Genomic DNA, 18,259 nt, shown 5'->3' with positions numbered 1-18,259 from the left:
TCTGGCCTGCCGGAATCCACCAATACAGGGAAGATGGAAACTTACATTGAGACACTGATGAGAGACATCTTTGGCTCCGAAAAACTATCCTCAGTGTTCCTGGTGGAACGAGCTCACAGGTCCCTGGCTCCTGTACCAAAGTCTGGAGCGGCCCCGCGCATGATCATAGCCCGCATGCTCAATTACAGGGATAGGGACACGATCTTACGGCTGGCCAGGGAAATGGGCAAGATAACTCATCAGGGGAACACTCTGGAGTTCTACCCTGATCACACCATGGCAGTTCAACTGGCAAGGAAGGAATTTGCTCTGGTGAAGAAGAAATTACGAGACCTTGGTCTAGAATACGCCATGTTGTACCCGGCAAAGCTCAAGCTCACGAATGTAGGGAAGCCAGTTCTATTTCTGACAGTGCAGGCGGCACATGAATATATCAAGAGACACGTAAAAGAACGTAAAGATCAAGAGCGACACGAACCTACGAGCGATGTTGAGTGATATTCTGCTTGTATCACTTCTGGACATCACAGCAGGGTTTCAGACACGGACTGTGGCCTGCACTCGCTCATACATACAATGGGAACTATTGAGACACGTGGCGGCCGCAAATGAACTGGGGAATGGTATGACGCTGCAGTTCCCTACGTGTTGAGACTATGGCCGGCATCAACGGAATAACACTGCAGGTATTGTTGCGAAGTGAGTGTCTGGAAAGAGAGAGCGAGAACAGGAGGATGTGATAGGTACTGAATGACGCCAGGAGTACACTGTAGACCTCTAATACACGTACTGATTGAACTGTGGCTGGTACTGCTTGCCTACTATGCAAGATGTGGGACGAATGCGGCTCTAAGTCGCTGTAAATGTAAGTCACGGTGACGTGAGGGATCTAGGTGGATAGAGCTACGAAATGCAATACCATTTGCTTCTATTTGAGGGATTGGAGGGAGTAAGAAGGACACATGTATGCAATATATTATCGTCTGTGTAAGCGTCCGTCCACATCCACTATGTGGATGGAGTCGTGCGAACCTAGTGACACCCCCATGAGGGTGCACCCCAAGACAGGTTTTTCATTGAAGTTACAAGTTAATTGGGAATGGCTTTGGCACAGTTTGGGCGCTAAAGTGGGCGGGGGGAGGGGAAAATGTTCTAGTTATACTCAACTACAATCTCTGTGTCTGAGAGGCATGGCGAACTCCTTGGTTGCGAAATGCTCAGCGAACTTATTCGAATATATGTCTTTGATACTTTTGATATTTATGCTGTTTGGTGATTTTCACTTGTGCCACCCACTGCATACGAAACGCCTATCCTATTTGAATGCAATCCACCAACGTACAAATGTCATGTAGTAGTGCACTGAAATTCTTAACGTGGAATGTCCGGGGCCTGGGTAACCCGAAAAAAATCAGGCAGTTGTTCGCTTATTTGAACCGTATGCATGTTGATATAGTCTTCTTACAGGAAACGCACTTGGCACGAGACGGCCCGACCACACTGGGAACTAAATGGGCTGAATCTGTGTCCAGCTCGACCTACTCGACTTACTCCAGGGGAGTGAGCATATTAATAAAGAAGGGTACGAATTTTGAGATCATGCAGGTGCACACGGATTCGGAGGGGAGGAGCGTGATGGTGGCGGGTAGGGTGAGAGGACAGAAGCTCCTGTTGGTAAATACGTATGGCCCTAACGTTGATGATCCGGGATTTTTCAGAGAGGTCTGGCATACTGTTGATGACTTCAAGATGACACATGATATGGGGAGGCGATTTTAATGTAACGCGGCACGACACGCTAGACAGGGCGGCACACACGTCGGAACAACATGGGAATGCCAGAAACATGCTGCATGATGCAATGGTGGACTTGAGACTGGTAGATTTGTGGAGAGTTGGTAACCCTGGGGAGATAACAGCAACACACATTAACGCAGCTAACAATAGTTGGGCTAGACTGGATTATTGGTTGGGTACGCAAGAAGTGCTGAATTGGGTAGCGTGTATCAAACATTTACCACGAACACTATCAGACCACAATCCAGTGCTCCTAGAAGTTAATATCCCACATTACGAACCACCGCCCTTCACATGGCGCTTCAATGCAACAGCCTTGAGAGACCCCTTATATGTCACCACAATACATGAGGCTATTGTAGAGTATTTTGATCTGAATGGCCCGACGACTGACGATCCAGGATTACTTTGGGAAGCCTTTAAGGCCACAATCAGGGGGGTGTGCATCAGTACAACTTCAGGCATACTAAAGGATATCAGACACCAACTGCACACACGAGAAAAAGCAATACAGGTATTAGAACAACAATACGCGCAAACGAGGGACACTAAAGTACTTGGGGACATCCAAGTTCTGTTAACGGAACATAGGGGATTCGCACTAGATGAACTTCGGTATGTTACGAAGCGAGCGACTGCTCGACGTTATGGTGAGGGAGGTAGGCCAGGTAGAGCGCTGGCTGAGAAAATATGTTCCGGTAAGACAACTCAACATATCTCATCCATATGCACACCGACCGGAGAGGAGATTACTGATGTAAAAGGGATAATGCGGGAATTTATGACAACGTATGGCACACTCTACGAGGCGCGCCCATCGCCCTCGCGCGCGGAATTGTTCAAATACATGGAAGATGTGGAGTTAGCATGGCTAGCAAATGGTCATAGGGAGTACTTAGCACGCCCTGTCACGGTGGAAGAGGTCACGGACACCATTAGGCGATTGCCCAATAACAAGGCACCGGGACCTGATGGCTATGTGACAGAATTTTATAAACAGTATGCAGATTTGCTCGCTCCACACCTGGTGAGGCTCTACGGCGCAGCGCACGAAGCCCAGACAATGCCGGCTTCTCTGAGGGAAGCGTTACTAGTTACACTTCTGAAGCCGGGCAAGGAGATAAACAAGTGTGATTCTTATCGCCCCCTATCTCTATTGAACGTAGATACGAAAATAATAGCAAGTCTGCTGGCGGATAGGCTGAAACCACTAATGCCCCTATTAATAAGACCTGATCAGTCCGGCTTTATCCCAGATAGGGCCACCACACATAACACCCGGACATTGTTCGCATTGGCGCACTATCTGGCCCCCGAGACGAAGGCAGTGGCGGTGCTGTTGGACGCAGCAAAGGCGTTCGATACTATTGGGTGGCCTTTCATTCATGCAGTACTGGAGAGGATGGGGTTTCCCCCTATCTTTCTGGGGTGGATAACGATGCTGTACACCAATTTAACGGCTCGCATTAGAGTAAACAGGTATGTTTCGGAACCAATACCAATCAGTAGGGGCACCAGACAAGGTTGCCCGCTCTCACCGATGTTATTCGCGTTAATATTAGAGCCGCTGGCTTGTAAAATACGGCAACACCACCATTATTCTGCACTACAAATGCCTACACGCCCCATTCACATCTCGCTATATGCAGATGACATGGTGTTATATGTGAAGGACCCTGAACAGCACTTAAATCCACTGTTAAGGGAATACATGAAATTCGGTCAGCAATCAGGGTTGCAAATCAATTGGGATAAATCTCTGATCCTGTCATTAACAGATAGTACGCGCCCCACGCGATTAGACTACCCATTAGAATGGCAAGACGAGCCAACGAAATACCTAGGCATTTGGTTCCATAGGGACCCTGAATTGGTCATCAGGACGAATTACGGCAGAGCCATAGCATCCCTTGAAGACAAAGTTAAAAGATGGAATAGACTTCCTCTGTCACTGGCTGACAGGGCCGCGATCGTTAAAATGGTATTATTACCCAAGTTCCTCTACTTGTTTAATAATGTCCCGATAAGGCCGCCAGCAGCAGTGTTCCGTAATATAAAAACACTGGTACTGAGTTTGCTTTGGGCGGGGAAGCAGGCAAGGATGGAGCTGCACACCATGACACTACCATATGCTAAGGGAGGGTTCAAGGTTCCAGACTTCTATCTTTACTATTTATGCGCACAAGCGCAATTCGCGCACTACTGGTACCACGAAATACCCTTTCTGACCCATGTGGCGGTGGAAGCGGGCGACACCGCCCCAATACCACTGGCTAATATATTGCCACATAGACGCCCCAGGTTGCACGACCGGGATATTAATACGGTAAACACTACCACTGAGGCTTGGAGACTGATGGGAAAGGTGGCGAGCAGCCTACCGCTATACGCACCAGCTCTTCCACTAGCACATCACCCGGCCATTTCGGTGACGCAGGAGCAAGTAGGTATGGACCTCTTGAAACGGGCTGGTATAGACACACTGGGTGACGTGTATGAAGGGGGTCAATTTCAGAGCTTGGCCCAATTACAATACATAAGCAACCCATCCCTGTTGTTCAGCCTTAGTTACTATAGACTGCAAAGGGCACTGCAGGAGCACTATCCTACACACCCGGAAGAACCTAAAACACTGGATCCACTACAATTGCTCCTCACTACGCCTGCAGCTTCACACTTGGTGTCCAAACTATACGCAAGCTTACAGAACGCGGTGGGTGGTAATACGGACAAAGCTAAGGATAGGTGGAGTGCTGGGTTGGAGATGCCGCTAACTGATGACGAGTGGAATGCCTGTTGTATGCTCACTAACATGTTGACGCCTAACGGCAATTTGAGAATCATTCACTATAAATACTTGCACCAGGTGTATTACACACCACAGCGATTGCACAGATACGGCCTAAGAGAGGACTCCAAATGTTACCGTTGTGGTCAAGAAGATGCTGATTTCATACATCTGGCATGGCATTGTCGTAAAGTGGCGGGATACTGGGAACAAGTTATACAAGTTATTAATGAAATGCTTGGAATATCAATGGCGTGCGAGGTGAAGATCTGCCTGTTGGGTATTGTTCCGCAGCTGAGGGCCTTGAAGCGTAAGTTCTGTGCGGTGGCACTCTTGTTGGCCAAAAGAAGGGTGTCCCTCCACTGGAATAGCAAACGGGGTCCACAGGTGACGCAGTGGCTGGAGGATATGACGTACTGTCGAGACACACTCAATACGTATGAGGAAGAATTGCCGACTGGGGCTAGACCCAAAGATTATTGGGGGTTCTTGCGTGCCTATCTGCTTGCACACAGTACGTCAGAATCGGAAGTGGATGAGGGCTGAAATGTACAAACTGCGAATACAGACATATGCTTGGGATTAAAATGTAAAGATGGCACTGAGGAGGGAGGATGCTGTGATACAGAGCTCTAGTAGTTAAAGGTTCATTGCTGGTTGAGTAATGTAATGTTATGTTAATTGAATTTTAAAATATACAAAAGTAAGAACGGACACATGCGTGTAAACGATAACAGCACTGACAGAAATATCTAAGATCTGCAACCGGGACGCCGCCGGTCCGTTGGATGTCGGCTGATGGGCTGTGTAACTTTAATGTCATCTTTTATCTGCTGAGTATAATTGAAGCCGGCCCACTGCGGTTGTAGGCGCCTTGTTTGTAACTGTTTTATTATGGAAAGTGCAATAAACATCTTACACCCAAAAAAAAAAAAAAAAAAAGGTTCCCTTCCCAGAGTCAACTACAGCCTCATCCCTTTCACCAAGTCTTAAACGGGTCCCTAATGAAATTAACAAGGACCTTTCTGTCCCTACTTCCAGGAATTCTCCACCCTTTGTCCCTACATAAATCCTTAATCTGATCTATGGATATGATGCTGAGGTCAGTTTCCAACCCCAGATTTACATTGTCTATGTGTGTCACCTTTGTACGTGAAAAAAAAATAAAAATAAAAAATGTACTTAGTGTACTACTGGTGCAAATTGGAAATGGCCAATGCCACTTCTGCAGCCATTTGTCAGAACCCCTTTCAGAGGGCCATTGGGCACGCAGGGGCTACTAGGCACCAGCCGACACGTGTTTCACCCACAGCAGTCAGTCTGACCAGGGCTTTCTCAAGGCTTTTTAGGTCATTGGTAACACAGCATGGTTCGTGTGCTCATCAATAAAAACGTCTACTATCTTCATTTTACCATTATCGATGTTGTATTTTCTGTCGGAGAGCGAAGAGTGTAGGTCCAGGGTCAATCCCTCAATGCAGCGTTTTGATGGGCTGGTGCAGTTCTATTAATGTGCCAATAAGAAACCTTTGAATAAGAAGGATGTTATTTCTGTACTGAACGTCACAATGCACTTACACATCAAGCATAAAAAAGAAGATTACAAAAAATAGTTTTTCAAAAGGAAATGAGATCTCTTCGTGTTCTTTAAAATACAAATAAGGAGGAGGGGGATCAAACTCAAAAGCATTACCTCATTGCGGGGAACCGCTGCTCACTGTTCATGGGCTCATGTCCAATCCACATGGCACAATCATTTCCTGCAGCCCCTCCTGGCATACATGGTTGCCACATCACTTCCAAAAAGGCTTTGGCCCTTACGGCATGGCAGTCTTTACTGGAGCAGCCCTTCCTGACATATGGTGTCACTGCTACTGTGTTGCCCAATCTTTGACCCGCCTACGCAAGGCAGTCTTTTCCACAGTGTGCCCTCCTGGCATGCAGGTCAACGCAACAGTGCCACAGAGTCTTCTGCCCTTACCCCATGTAAATCTTTCCACTGCAATCTTCACAGTGGCCCTCTGCTAGCATACAGGGGTTGCCAACTTAAATCTGCATACAGGCATCGACCCAATTGGTGCAGCAGCTGTCTCCTCACACGGAGAGTCCACTCAACAGGGCTACCCACTGGACCTCACTCCCTCCAATACTCTCCTCCTCCCCATGGGGGCACAGTGGTCTCGTCAAGCAGGCAGGCAGGTGCTGGTGCTCCAGAGCTGGTGCTCTTCGTTTCCCCTTGGGGATGTCCCCTCACCCAGCAGGGAGACTAGCAGGACTTGGCCCCCAGTCCTGGCCACAGGCAGAAGTATAGCAAATCTTCCCCTCCTCACACAGGCTTGGCAGATGTCAATTTTTGGGGTCCCAACCTCCACTTCTTATAGTCCATTACGAGACACCAAATGTGACTAGAGGTCTGGGTCTTTAAAGTTTTATAATTGGGGTTCTGCTTCTTTTGAAGCTTTTCTACTTGAAATGCTGTCTGTCACAGCAAGATGGACTTCAAACCTGATAGTCCAACAACACAGGCCATGGGAGTGACTAGAGTTCACACCTGGATGTTAGCCACAGTGTAAGTAAGTAAGTAAGTAAGTAAGTAAGTAAGTAAGTAAAAATAAGCTTTATTCGATTTATCAGAAAATCATAAAAGCGTACAAGTACAGTTTATACCATAAATCTAAAAACAGTTTTCACGTAAGCAGGAAATATATAAAACATTTTTCCAAAAATTAAAAGTCTATAATAGACATTTGAACGGAAGGCCTCATTTTGCAGTGTTCAATTAATGTAAACTTGTAAAGCTTAAGTCATTGAGTTTCTGTATTTCATCACTGACATTAGAAAGCGAGAAACAACAAAAATGACGTACTCCTCATCCAGCAAGAGTAATTTCAAATATGCAGATTTACATGTTCTTATCCCCCAACGTTTGAGTAGTGGTAAAAGGAACAGTTTCCTCGGGGTGGTGTACAGGTTACAAAAGAACATGATATGGATGTTACTCTGTGCTGAATGATCATCGCATGGGCAAATTAAGTTCAAAGAGGCCCAATCGTTCTGTTTTGGAAAAGTGACCATGCGAAAGAAAATCCCTAAGCGCAACCTAGTAAGGAGCATGCGAGGGTAGGGTGCAGTTTCAGTCCTGAGATAAAGTTGGAGGCCTTCAGTGGGAGAAATTTGCTGGTAGCTCAGGGTGGTACTTTTAAGTTTCTCAGTGTTCCATCTGGCACTTTCTAGGTGTGTAATTAAAAGTTTTTTGAGAGGCGGCCTAGACAGGGTTTCTAAGGACTCTGGATCATCATAAAATTCGGGGTGTCCAATGTTAGAGAACATCGTCTGAACGTATCGTAACCACTTAACCTTTGATACACCATCCAAAGTCAAACAGTCTTTGATGAGCTCTCTGTTCAATTGGCATTCCACAGTAGTCCAAATTTTATGCCAAAGCAAACAGGGTGATAACTTTATAATGTCACTGAGGTATTTGAGGCCAGCCTCAATGTGGATCTTAAAAGTCGAAGTGGTATTGTGCACGCCTAGTAAGTAGCAGATAAAAATGTTCTCGCAAGTTTGTAGTGAGGACACATTCTCGAAGCCCCATAGACCCGCTCCATAGGTGGCCGTCGCTATACACTTTGCCCGATAGATCTGTAACATCTCAGCGATAGGTTTACCCCCAATTTTGGCTGTAAAGGTTCGTAGGGCCCCTATAGCGCGGGTAAAGGCAAGTTTCCTAGCAGATACTGCATGTTTCCACCTTCCTCTCCTATTGAAAACAACGCCCAGGTAGCAGAAGGTGTCCGTGATCGCAATTTTTTGCTGGTCCAAGTATATTGAGCATTGTGGTGTCTTATATTTTTGGGAGCAGGACATGGAGAAAGTCTTAGAGATATTCACCCTCAGGTTTCTTTTACCCATGTAGGATGAAAATTCAGTTACAGCTCTCTGCAAGCCCAACTTTGTCCTAGACATATTGCCGCGTCATCGGCATATAAAAGGATGGGTACAGGCCTACCATTGACAGCTGGGTAATCACTTGCCAAGTTTATTAGATTCTCTGCGATGGAATTTATATAAAAACTAAACAGCAGGGGCGCAAGTATGCAGCCTTGCCTAACCCCTCTGTTTATGGCAAATTTTTGAGTGCATTGCCCCTGGGTCCCGAACCTCACTCTTGCCCCGGCATCTCTGTATAATTCTTTTATGAATATGATAATAATTGGATCCACCCCAATGTGTTCCAATGTTGACCAGAGCTGCGCATGGTCCACACAATCAAATTTATTTATTTATTGGCATTTGTAAAGCGCAGCTTATACCCTGGGGTGTCTTGGCGCTAAATAATTTGCCGGCTGGTTGAAACTGCCTTGCTCTGATGATTATTCTATACCTAGAGTCATGTGGAAGTTTATTTATTGAACAGCCAAGTTTTTAATTTCTTTCGAAATTGGAGTAGCGTAGGACATGCCCTAATGTCCTGGGGTGAGGTATTCCAAAGTTTAGAAGCCGCCACTACAAACCGTCGGTCTCCCCACATCACAGTTTTGGTTCGAGGTACCATAAGTTGGTTACTGTTGGTAGAGCGCAGTTGGCGTGTGGGTTGGTACGGTCGTAGGTGGTCTTTGAGGAACTGTGGACCCTGTTTGTTTAGGACTTTGTATACAATGCATTGGGATTTGAATCTGGCTCTGTTCTGAATCGTCAACCAGTGTAGTTTGGGAATGGCATTGGATAAAGGAGCAAATTTTGGAATTCCCAGAATGAGACGTGCTGCTGCGTTCTGTATAGTCTGCAGTTTTTTTAAGACTCTTGCTTGGGCGTTAATAAAGAGCCCATTGCAATAATCTAAGGATGTCAGAACTAATGAGCTCACCAGAGTTTTGATGGCAGTAGTGGGAAGATAGGGACTTATCTTTCGGATCATGCGCAGTTTATGGTGGGCAACTGATGCCACTCTGCTGGCATGGTCCATAAAATTCAGATGATTGTCAAAAATTATTCCTAAGTTCCTTACTTTGGTCACTGGATTAGGGGGGGCACCAAAGGTTTGGGGCCACCACGAGGTAGGCCATTCTGGTGAGAGTTGCCCAAAGATCATAACTTCGGTTTTATCCGAGTTTAGTTTTAGGCAATTTGCTGCCATCCAGTCTCCCAGTTCTGTCAATCCCCTCTGGAATGTTTTAGCTACTTCCTCGCCATCACCCCTTATAGCCAACACTAATTGTGTGTCATCCGCGTAGGAGGTAAGGCTCATCCCGTGTGCCTTGATGACATTGGCCAGGTCCGACACATATATGTTAAAAAGTGTCGGACTCCGGGATGAGCCTTGAGGTACCCCACACGGTTGTGACAATTTGGAAGATTGATAGGGGCCCAAAGAGACAGCCTGCGTTCTCTCCGAGAGAAAGGAGGCGAGGAGAGATCTTGCCGTGGAGGAGATGCCTATTTTTCCAACACGGCCGACCAGAGTACCATGGTCGACCGTGTCGAATGCTGCTGAGAGATCCAGCAGTACCAACACCGCTGTTCCGCCTTGGTCTCTTATTGTTCGTATGTCTTCGGTTGCTTTAATAAGGGCAGTTTCAGTCCCATGGTATTTCCTAAATCCATACTGAGTATCATCTAGCTTCTTGTGGGTTTCTATATACTCAGTTAATTGTTGGTTCATGGCCTTTTCCACCACTTTGGCCATGAATGGAAGACTTGCAATGGGTCGGTAATTTTTTAGTTCTGACTTATCAGCTCCTGGTTTTTTCAGCAGAGGCTTGAGCAGGGTGGTTTTTAGACTAAGGGGATATGTCCCAGAAAGCAGGATGGAGTTACAAACTTGTGTCAGGACTGGTATGATTGACTCCATCACCGGTAGAAGAGCCGATAGTGGGCAAGGATCTAGCTTAGATCCTGCTTTGATTGTCGATACAATTTGTAGTACTTGGTCTTCTGTCAGTGGTTGAAACTCTGAAAAAGATGGAGTCTCTATTGGTGTTAAGTTTTCCTGAGTAATATCGGTTTCGTTCGAATGTGGGATATTTGCCAGAAATGGTTGATAAATATCATCCACCTTCTTAAAAAAGAAGTCCCAAAAAAATGCGGAGCTAAGGTCAACAAAGGTAACGAACAGGTCCCCTTTCTTGGCCTCAGTGTATTTAGAGACCAATAAAGACAGGTTTAAGCATTGTTCCTGTGTCCCCAGTCCCTTTCGGAACCCATATTGGAGCTCCGAGATGACCTTTTTCTCTGCTTCCCAGTACTGAATCCTCTTAAGGACGATCCTTCCTGCAATTTTCATGAGTCCGTCCAATAGCGATATTGGACGGTAGCAAGCAGGATCGTCCCTGTTCCCCTTTTTAAAAACGGGCACTACGATTGCATCTGACCAGGTATTAATAAAGCCAGATTTGTTTCCCATATTTAAAACGTTGGTTAACAATGGAACCCAGAAAACCAGATTTGATTTATAGACATCCACTGGTGTCTGATCAGGGCCGGGGGCTTTCCCTGACGGGCTTTCCCTCAGGGCATCTTCCACTTCTAGAGTGGTAAAAACCAGTTCAATTGGATAGGGGGATGCTGGGAGGGCACTTAACGGGTAATCCTCCGTTATTTCATCCAAGGATGAGGTCGCCTTTTGTTGATTCTGGGTGTCACCTTGGCTGTTGGTATAAAGGTTGCCATAATGTTCTACCCAGAGCTCTGCCGTAATTGCTACGTCTATGGAATTGTCACTATCTTTTGAACTATATACAGATCTTATGACTTTCCAGAAAAGATTGGTGTCCTTGTTCCTAGCGGCTTCACCCAAGGCTTCCCAGGCCTCCATTTTCATTTTCGCCCTGCGCTGGTTAATTGCCTGCTTATACTCTCGTCTCGCATGGCAAATTTGAACCCTGTCTTTTGGGATAGCAGATAGAGCTTTCTTTAGTTTTTTCAGAGCAGCTGTACACCTGGAGTCAAACCACCCGCGTTTGTGCTTCCCATTCTCTTTGTGACTCCTAGTTAGTGCGTCTTTTATGAATTGCTGGATATTAGAGAAAGCAGCCATGATGGCCTTTGGGTCAGTGTCTTCTTCTAAACAGACAAATATGTCTGTAGAACAAGACGAAATGAAATTCTGGAAGAAAGTTGTAGGATTCATTTTCTCCCATTTTATTACATACCCATTGATCTTTGTTAGGGTTACCTCAAGTGGATAAAGAGCCCCGCTAGATTCCTTTGCTATCCCCTCTGTCAACCTTACCCCAAAGGTGATAGGATAATGATCGCTTATTGGGTCATCCCCAATCTCCCAAAAAGTTATAAAATTGGGATTAGTGGGCGATATTAGTGCAAAATCGATTGTAGTTTCACAGCCTCTTCCAATATATGTTGGGGCAAAGGGAACCGGGGGGGAACATGCCTGGTTGATGAAAGTAAGATCAAAAGAGAATATGATGTTGTTAAGGAGAGTCCCCAGATTGGTGTGGGAGAAATGAAAAGGACCATCCTCCCCGAGGTCTGAAAGGCCGCACAAACCTAACTCAGAAGATGGACAGATGGCACAATTGAAATCTCCCACCCACAGTACTACGTGGTCCCCCGTACTTTGATCTCTCAGATTGTGAATATGGTGAATCATTTTATTCAAGATCAATTCCACTTCCTTAGCTGGCATGTTATTATAAAAATTTACTAGTATCACCTTTTGTGTGGTGCCCCATTTAAATAAAATAATTTGGAAATACTGATCAGAATGAAAATTATATACTTTTACATCCCCTACATTCGAAATGTATATGCACAGGCCCCCTTTATTGCGACCCTGGGGTGATGGGACAGCGGGTGAGTGAAATGTTCGGTAGCCCTGGATGTGAGTTTCCTCCATAAGCCAGGTTTCTTGGAGACAAAGAATGGCATGCTTCTTAACAATCTCCAACCAAGGTTTGTGGGTGATCTTACTACCCAAGCCTGCTACATTCCAAGATAGGAGAGAGTGCGTTGAGTTTCTGTTTTTTTGATAGAGTTGACCCTCGTTCCCCATTATATCTTTCGGATCTAGGGAGTGTGCCATCTCTGTCTGTTGTGTGACCTGTACAGGAGCGGCATGCTATTCAGGGCGGGACTGATCTACCCCCATTAGGGTTGAGTTTTTGTTAATGGGCAATAATTTATCGTTCTTAATGGCATCCCTTGGGTGGTTATGGGTGCTAGAAGGGGATGAAGGAACAGTAGTTCCCAGTCAATCCACCTGGTCTAGGCATTCAAACCTATTCCTAGTAGGTGCTCCTTCCCACCAGTTGTTAGTGGGTTGCCATCCATGCCCCTGACCTTTCCATCTGTGATTATGGGCTATAGACCAGGCCCCAGGTAACTCTGCAATCTGTTTAGGAGGGTAAAAGAAGGTAAGGGGTCTGGTGACGATAGATTGGTCAGTAACATATGGATCCCATGTGGTGATAAGTTGAGCTGTATGGGGGTCTGCAAATGAGACCACAATACAGTCTCCAGGTATGGATTTATGAGTGCGACCCACCCATGGGACTCGCCTGACCATTAGGACCCCGCTCCTGGAGATGTTAGGGAGCTGCCTATTGACGTTTAGCCAGTAGATCACCTTATTCTTTAGAGACCACTGGGTCTCCACAGAATGGGGATCAAGTGGGGGTACCCCAGCCAGGATGACAACATAGGGCCCGGCATCAGGGGGGAGATCAATGTAGCCCCCACGAAAATTCTGGTGACTTTGATGTTGGTTGACTATACGCTGGGGAAGAGGGCTGGTCATCTTACTCAGCTTATGGGCTGCCCTAGAAATAGTTTTGGGCTGTATCTGTTTATTGGGGGGTTTTATGTCTGGTTTTAATGGGATTGATGTGGGGGGAACAGAGACGTTTGGAATTGTCCGAGGTTTGGGAATTGGAGTAGGTTTTGGTAGTGGTGGGAGCAGAGTTTGAAGAACAGGGGAGGCAGCGTTAGGATCTGGAGCCGGTTGGATGCCAGCGTTAGGGTCTAGAGCCGATTGGATGCCATCATTGCTTTCCTGGGGGACACCCTCAGCAATACGGGGATATGTGGCCTCCAGCTGTTTTAGGCTAAGAGTGGCCAAGGATACTAAGGTCTTATCCATCTCAAGAAGATGATTCTCAATGCGTGACAGTCTGAGTTCAAAAGGTGACAGTAGTTGTTTTAAAGTAACCCAGACTGTTTTGAGAAAGTCTTCATTGTCACCTGCCTTGTCCATGTCCCTCCCTAGCTCGTTTTGCCCTCCCCCTATTAAGTTCTCACCACAAACAGGGAGGTGCTCTAAAGCAGGGGCGAGAGTGATGTTAGAATGGTTGTGTTCACTATCACCCCCTGTTAGCTGGATGACCGAATTTGATGTTTGTGTGAGCTCCCCTGTATTGGGCAGTGTTCTTCTGTGATTGAAAAGCTGCTGCCTTGCAATTTTTGCTTTTTTGCGGGCATAAGCAGATCTTGCATTATATTTCTTTTTCAGGGCTAGGCCATGTAGACTTTTGCTTTTTATTACAGAGGAGGGGGGGGCGGGGGCAGGGATGTCCGACCGAGTGATAGTGATTCCAGGTCCAGTGGGCACATGTCCCTCAGAAGGTTTAGAGGGCATGGAGGTAAAGATAAAAGTGGGCTCTGGTGGGAGTGGAGAAGAAGGGGAAGGATGATGGATATCGGCGTGAATTATCAAAGGAAGAGGGCGTGAGGCGTGTTGGGGGGATGCAGCAGACGCAATTTTTCCCAAGGAAGATTTTTTGGAGTTTGCAAAAGTTTGAGAAAGCCTGCGCGCAGCATCTAGCTCAATTGAAACCCTCTTCTGGATTTTGGTAATTTCGGCGTCAATTGCCAAATTTGTTTTCACAAGAAAATCATCCAAGGTCCCATTTGGCTTGCTCAATCCCAGTGCAGTCTTGCTGCGACTACCCCGAGAGCACATCATGTGTGGTAGTTACAGTTCCAGAAGTGTACTCACTAGTATCGATGTAGAGGCACAATGTGGAGGCACAATGACACGAACCAAGGGGGGTGGGCCAGGCCAGTCCTCTTACGCCTCGAACGGCCTCAAACGGTCCCGCCCTTGTCCCGGGCTTCTCCCGGCGCCCTCCCGCGCGCTCCCGCGCAGCGGGAACTATGGTCTGTTTTATACACTAGTAGTGGCTATCGTTGGTTGGTGGACAGGGGGGTGTGGCCAGCGGGGAGAGCAGCCCAGGTGTGAGCAATGGGCGCGCAGGGGCTCCTGGATACTGGAGTCCCTGCCTGTGCTCGCAGCCCCGCCGGCTCCTTTGCCTGCCCGCTCCTCTGCCGCAAACTCTCCACAGTCAGCAGCCCCAGATGTCCAAGCGCTGCGGGACCCGCGAAGCGGGTCCGGCGAGGTCAGGAAAGCCCCCAGAGGTTAGGAGTCAAACAATGAGAGCAGGATCCCTCGGAGAGGCGCACCCTCAGCCAGCGACACGGAAGACAGCAGAAAGCAGTTTACAGGTGATCCACGGGACAATGGACACAACCCAGTTTTCTAGCACCGAAGCGGGGGGCGTGGCCAGCGGGGAGAGCAGCCCAGGTGTGAGCAATGGGCACGCAGGGGCTCCTGGATACTGGAGTCCCTGCCTGTGCTCGCAGCCCCGCCGGCTCCTCTGCCTGCCCGCTCCTCCGCCGCAAACTCTCCACAGTCAGCAGCCCCAGATGTCCAAGCGCTGCGGGACCCGCGAAGCGGGTCCGGCGAGGTCAGGAAAGCCCCCAGAGGTTAGGAGTCAAACAATGAGAGCAGGATCCCTCGGAGAGGCGCACCCTCAGCCAGCGACACGGAAGACAGCAGAAAGCAGTTTACAGGTGATCCACGGGACAATGGACACAACCCAGTTTTCTAGCACCGAAGCGGGGGGCGTGGCCAGCGGGGAGAGCAGCCCAGGTGTGAGCAATGGGCGCGCAGGGGCTCCTGGATACTGGAGTCCCTGCCTGTGCTCGCAGCCCCGCCGGCTCCTCTGCCTGCCCGCTCCTCCGCCGCAAACTCTCCACAGTCAGCAGCCCCAGATGTCCAAGCGCTGCGGGACCCGCGAAGCGGGTCCGGCGAGGTCAGGAAAGCCCCCAGAGGTTAGGAGTCAAACAATGAGAGCAGGATCCCTCGGAGAGGCGCACCCTCAGCCAGCGACACGGAAGACAGCAGAAAGCAGTTTACAGGTGATCCCTGTAAGCCACAGTGATATGCGCATCAAAAGGTTAATCTCGGGCTCTAAGTCCCATTCTTTATGATTGACTCGTCAGTCCCATAGGCTTCCTGACCTGTGTCCAGGTCCCTTCCTATGATCTTCCACTGAATCAATGTACAGAGAGAGCCTCTGCTTTCCGTCTCCAGTGTGTCTCACCCAGCTCACTGGAATACAGCAATATGCAAATCTGTCTAGGGAATTCTTCTACCTCATCATATCCTCACCAGGAAGGCCTCCTAAAATGGAACCTAGGATCCTCCATGTAATGTACCATTACAATCACATTTGCACTCAGTGTACATACACAGCACACACTCTGTCCAGCAGGATCATGTCTACATATACACTCAGCACATACATTCACTCTGTGCATTGCTCAGTACTGTAGCCTTTCTGTATTGTGCCTCTTGCAGGAACACATTCAGCCAGCGCAAGCATTCGTCCTGCATGCGTGGCACAACACTACACCCTTAATGTGCTGTACTCCTCACAGGAACACATACACCCAGTACACACACTCACAATTCACAGCACTCTATCTCTGTACTATGCCCTTCCTGGAAACACTTAGAACCAGTGCAAAGTCACCTCGTTTGCACTGCGCTGCACTTCACTGATGTAGGCCAAGGGTGAGTTAAGCACACAGCAGCGGAACTTTCAAAAGTGAGTGAGCCTGTAAGTTTCACTCCTGTAACACAAGTTCAAAAGGACCTGTTCACTCCTACTCATCCCTGCACGATATGCTGCCACCATCGCTCTCATGCTCCTTAACTTCAGGTGAAGGCAGTAGCCTTCCACCACAAAGAGGGTATGAGTTGGGCTCTCCATCAAGACCGCATTCCATGAGACAGGTCTATGTCATGGTGCAAACGCATGATCCGTGTTTATGTATGACAAAAATAAATCAGCATAATGGATCCAGACAATAGTACACTTGGACTCTCAGGGCAGGGGTACATGTTTGTCGCAACAGCTTTTCCATCCCAACAGACAGCGTAGCTGTCTGATCGGCCTGACCTAAAAAACACAATGTTGCCCCATGATATCTTGCTTTCTGTTGATCTTGTGCTATCTCTGGATTCTTCTCGAGCTATCATCAAATACACATTTGTGAATTGTATCTTATGTTTAAAATTGGTGACAGTAGCCTCTCAGAAATAATCAGGGGGGTTCAGAGTCCTCAAGCTATCCCCTTCCTTAACTCTCTCCAAAATATTTCAGAATATTTACTAGGGTTATTGGAATAATCTATTCATAAATAAAGCATTTCTTTTCAGTTTGAATTAGATGTTTTTATCTCCTGGCTAATTTTAGATAAGCTCGTTTTTTCTCCGGGATCGGAGTAGAGCGATCTCATGTGGTGCATCACAGAAATTATTTCATGTGTTTCATGTGTAATATATGGTGATGTATTTGCTTTCACAGGGAAGAGGTATTCAGTAGCAAAAGTCATATCCCATCCTAATTATAATGTCAATGCCAAGAAGCCAAAAATTGCAGAATTCTATGACTATGACATTGCTTTGGTGGAAATTGGTGATCAGAACAAAGAATCAAGCAAAAAAGAAAAGATAGAATTCAACCCAAAAGTCAGGTGAGTGAAATTTTCGGAGTTTCATTTCGAAGGAAGTTAGGAAAATAAGTTGAACTGTAGGAGGAGACAGTCAGATGTTTGTTGTATGACGGGGAAGGCAAGAGAAATTATGCACATTCGATGGTTGGTGACAGATTATCCTGTGATCAAGGGGAATGCGCTAGGGTTGTTATCAGGAAGTAAAGGGTAAAGCAGTTACTTACAAGTAACAATAGCATCACAGTGAGGGAGTCTTCCCTAAATTATTTAATCATTCCTGCCAGCAGAAGCACCACCATTGTTTACGTCTCAAAACCTCAATATCCATTCCATTAAAAAAAACTTTATTTTTCCACTTTAATCAAATATTGTTATTAATGTCGAATCAAAGATTTTTTTTTTTTACTTGCAACCCCTTAATCAATATGGCGATATTTCTTTATATTTTATGTTGAAGGTTAGTGGTGCAAACTTCAGCTCAGAGAACGTAGCCCTAGAAGATGTTTCACCTGAGTTTGTTTTTCATCATTAGATTTGCAGCCGGGTATGCAATCGTTCCAAGAGATAACATTGTACCTTATAAGGACGCATTACTTGTTAACAATTGTATGGATTGTACCACGATGTATTGTTATCCACACCCAGTCGAATTAATCTGCAAATAGGAAGATATTTGTCTAAGATGGCAAAACAAAAAACGAAAATGCCGTAATGTACACGGTAAAAAACATTGTATTCATTTTCTGTTATCAATAAAGTTTATTATAAAAAAAAAGATTTGCAGCCGGGCTCAAAATAGAGGGAAACAAGAGTCAGGAATTTGTTGCTGGTGAACAGCTCCTCACCAAAAACAGAGAGTAGTATTTGGGACGTCCTCATGGATACAGGCACAGTGTTTCAGCCTGGGTGCATAGA

At 46.7% G+C, this 18,259-nt stretch overlaps 1 protein-coding gene across 2 annotated transcripts in view; it reads left to right on the top strand.

Moving 5' to 3' along the window:
• LOC144756261 (complement factor B-like) overlaps positions 1 to 18,259 on the top strand; it is a 457,893-nt gene that overhangs the window by 311,272 nt on the left and 128,362 nt on the right. For both annotated transcript variants that reach the window (XM_078645906.1, XM_078645904.1), the window contains exon 13: positions 17,197 to 17,365. In XM_078645906.1, coding sequence (XP_078502032.1) covers positions 17,197 to 17,365 — 169 coding nt within the window. The remainder of the gene's footprint in view (positions 1 to 17,196; positions 17,366 to 18,259) is intronic.

Source organism: Lissotriton helveticus, chromosome 5_1 (assembly GCF_964261635.1).
Source record: "Lissotriton helveticus chromosome 5_1, aLisHel1.1, whole genome shotgun sequence".
Classification (NCBI taxonomy): Eukaryota; Metazoa; Chordata; class Amphibia; order Caudata; family Salamandridae; genus Lissotriton; species Lissotriton helveticus.
This window is presented reverse-complemented; position numbering and strand designations above follow the sequence as displayed.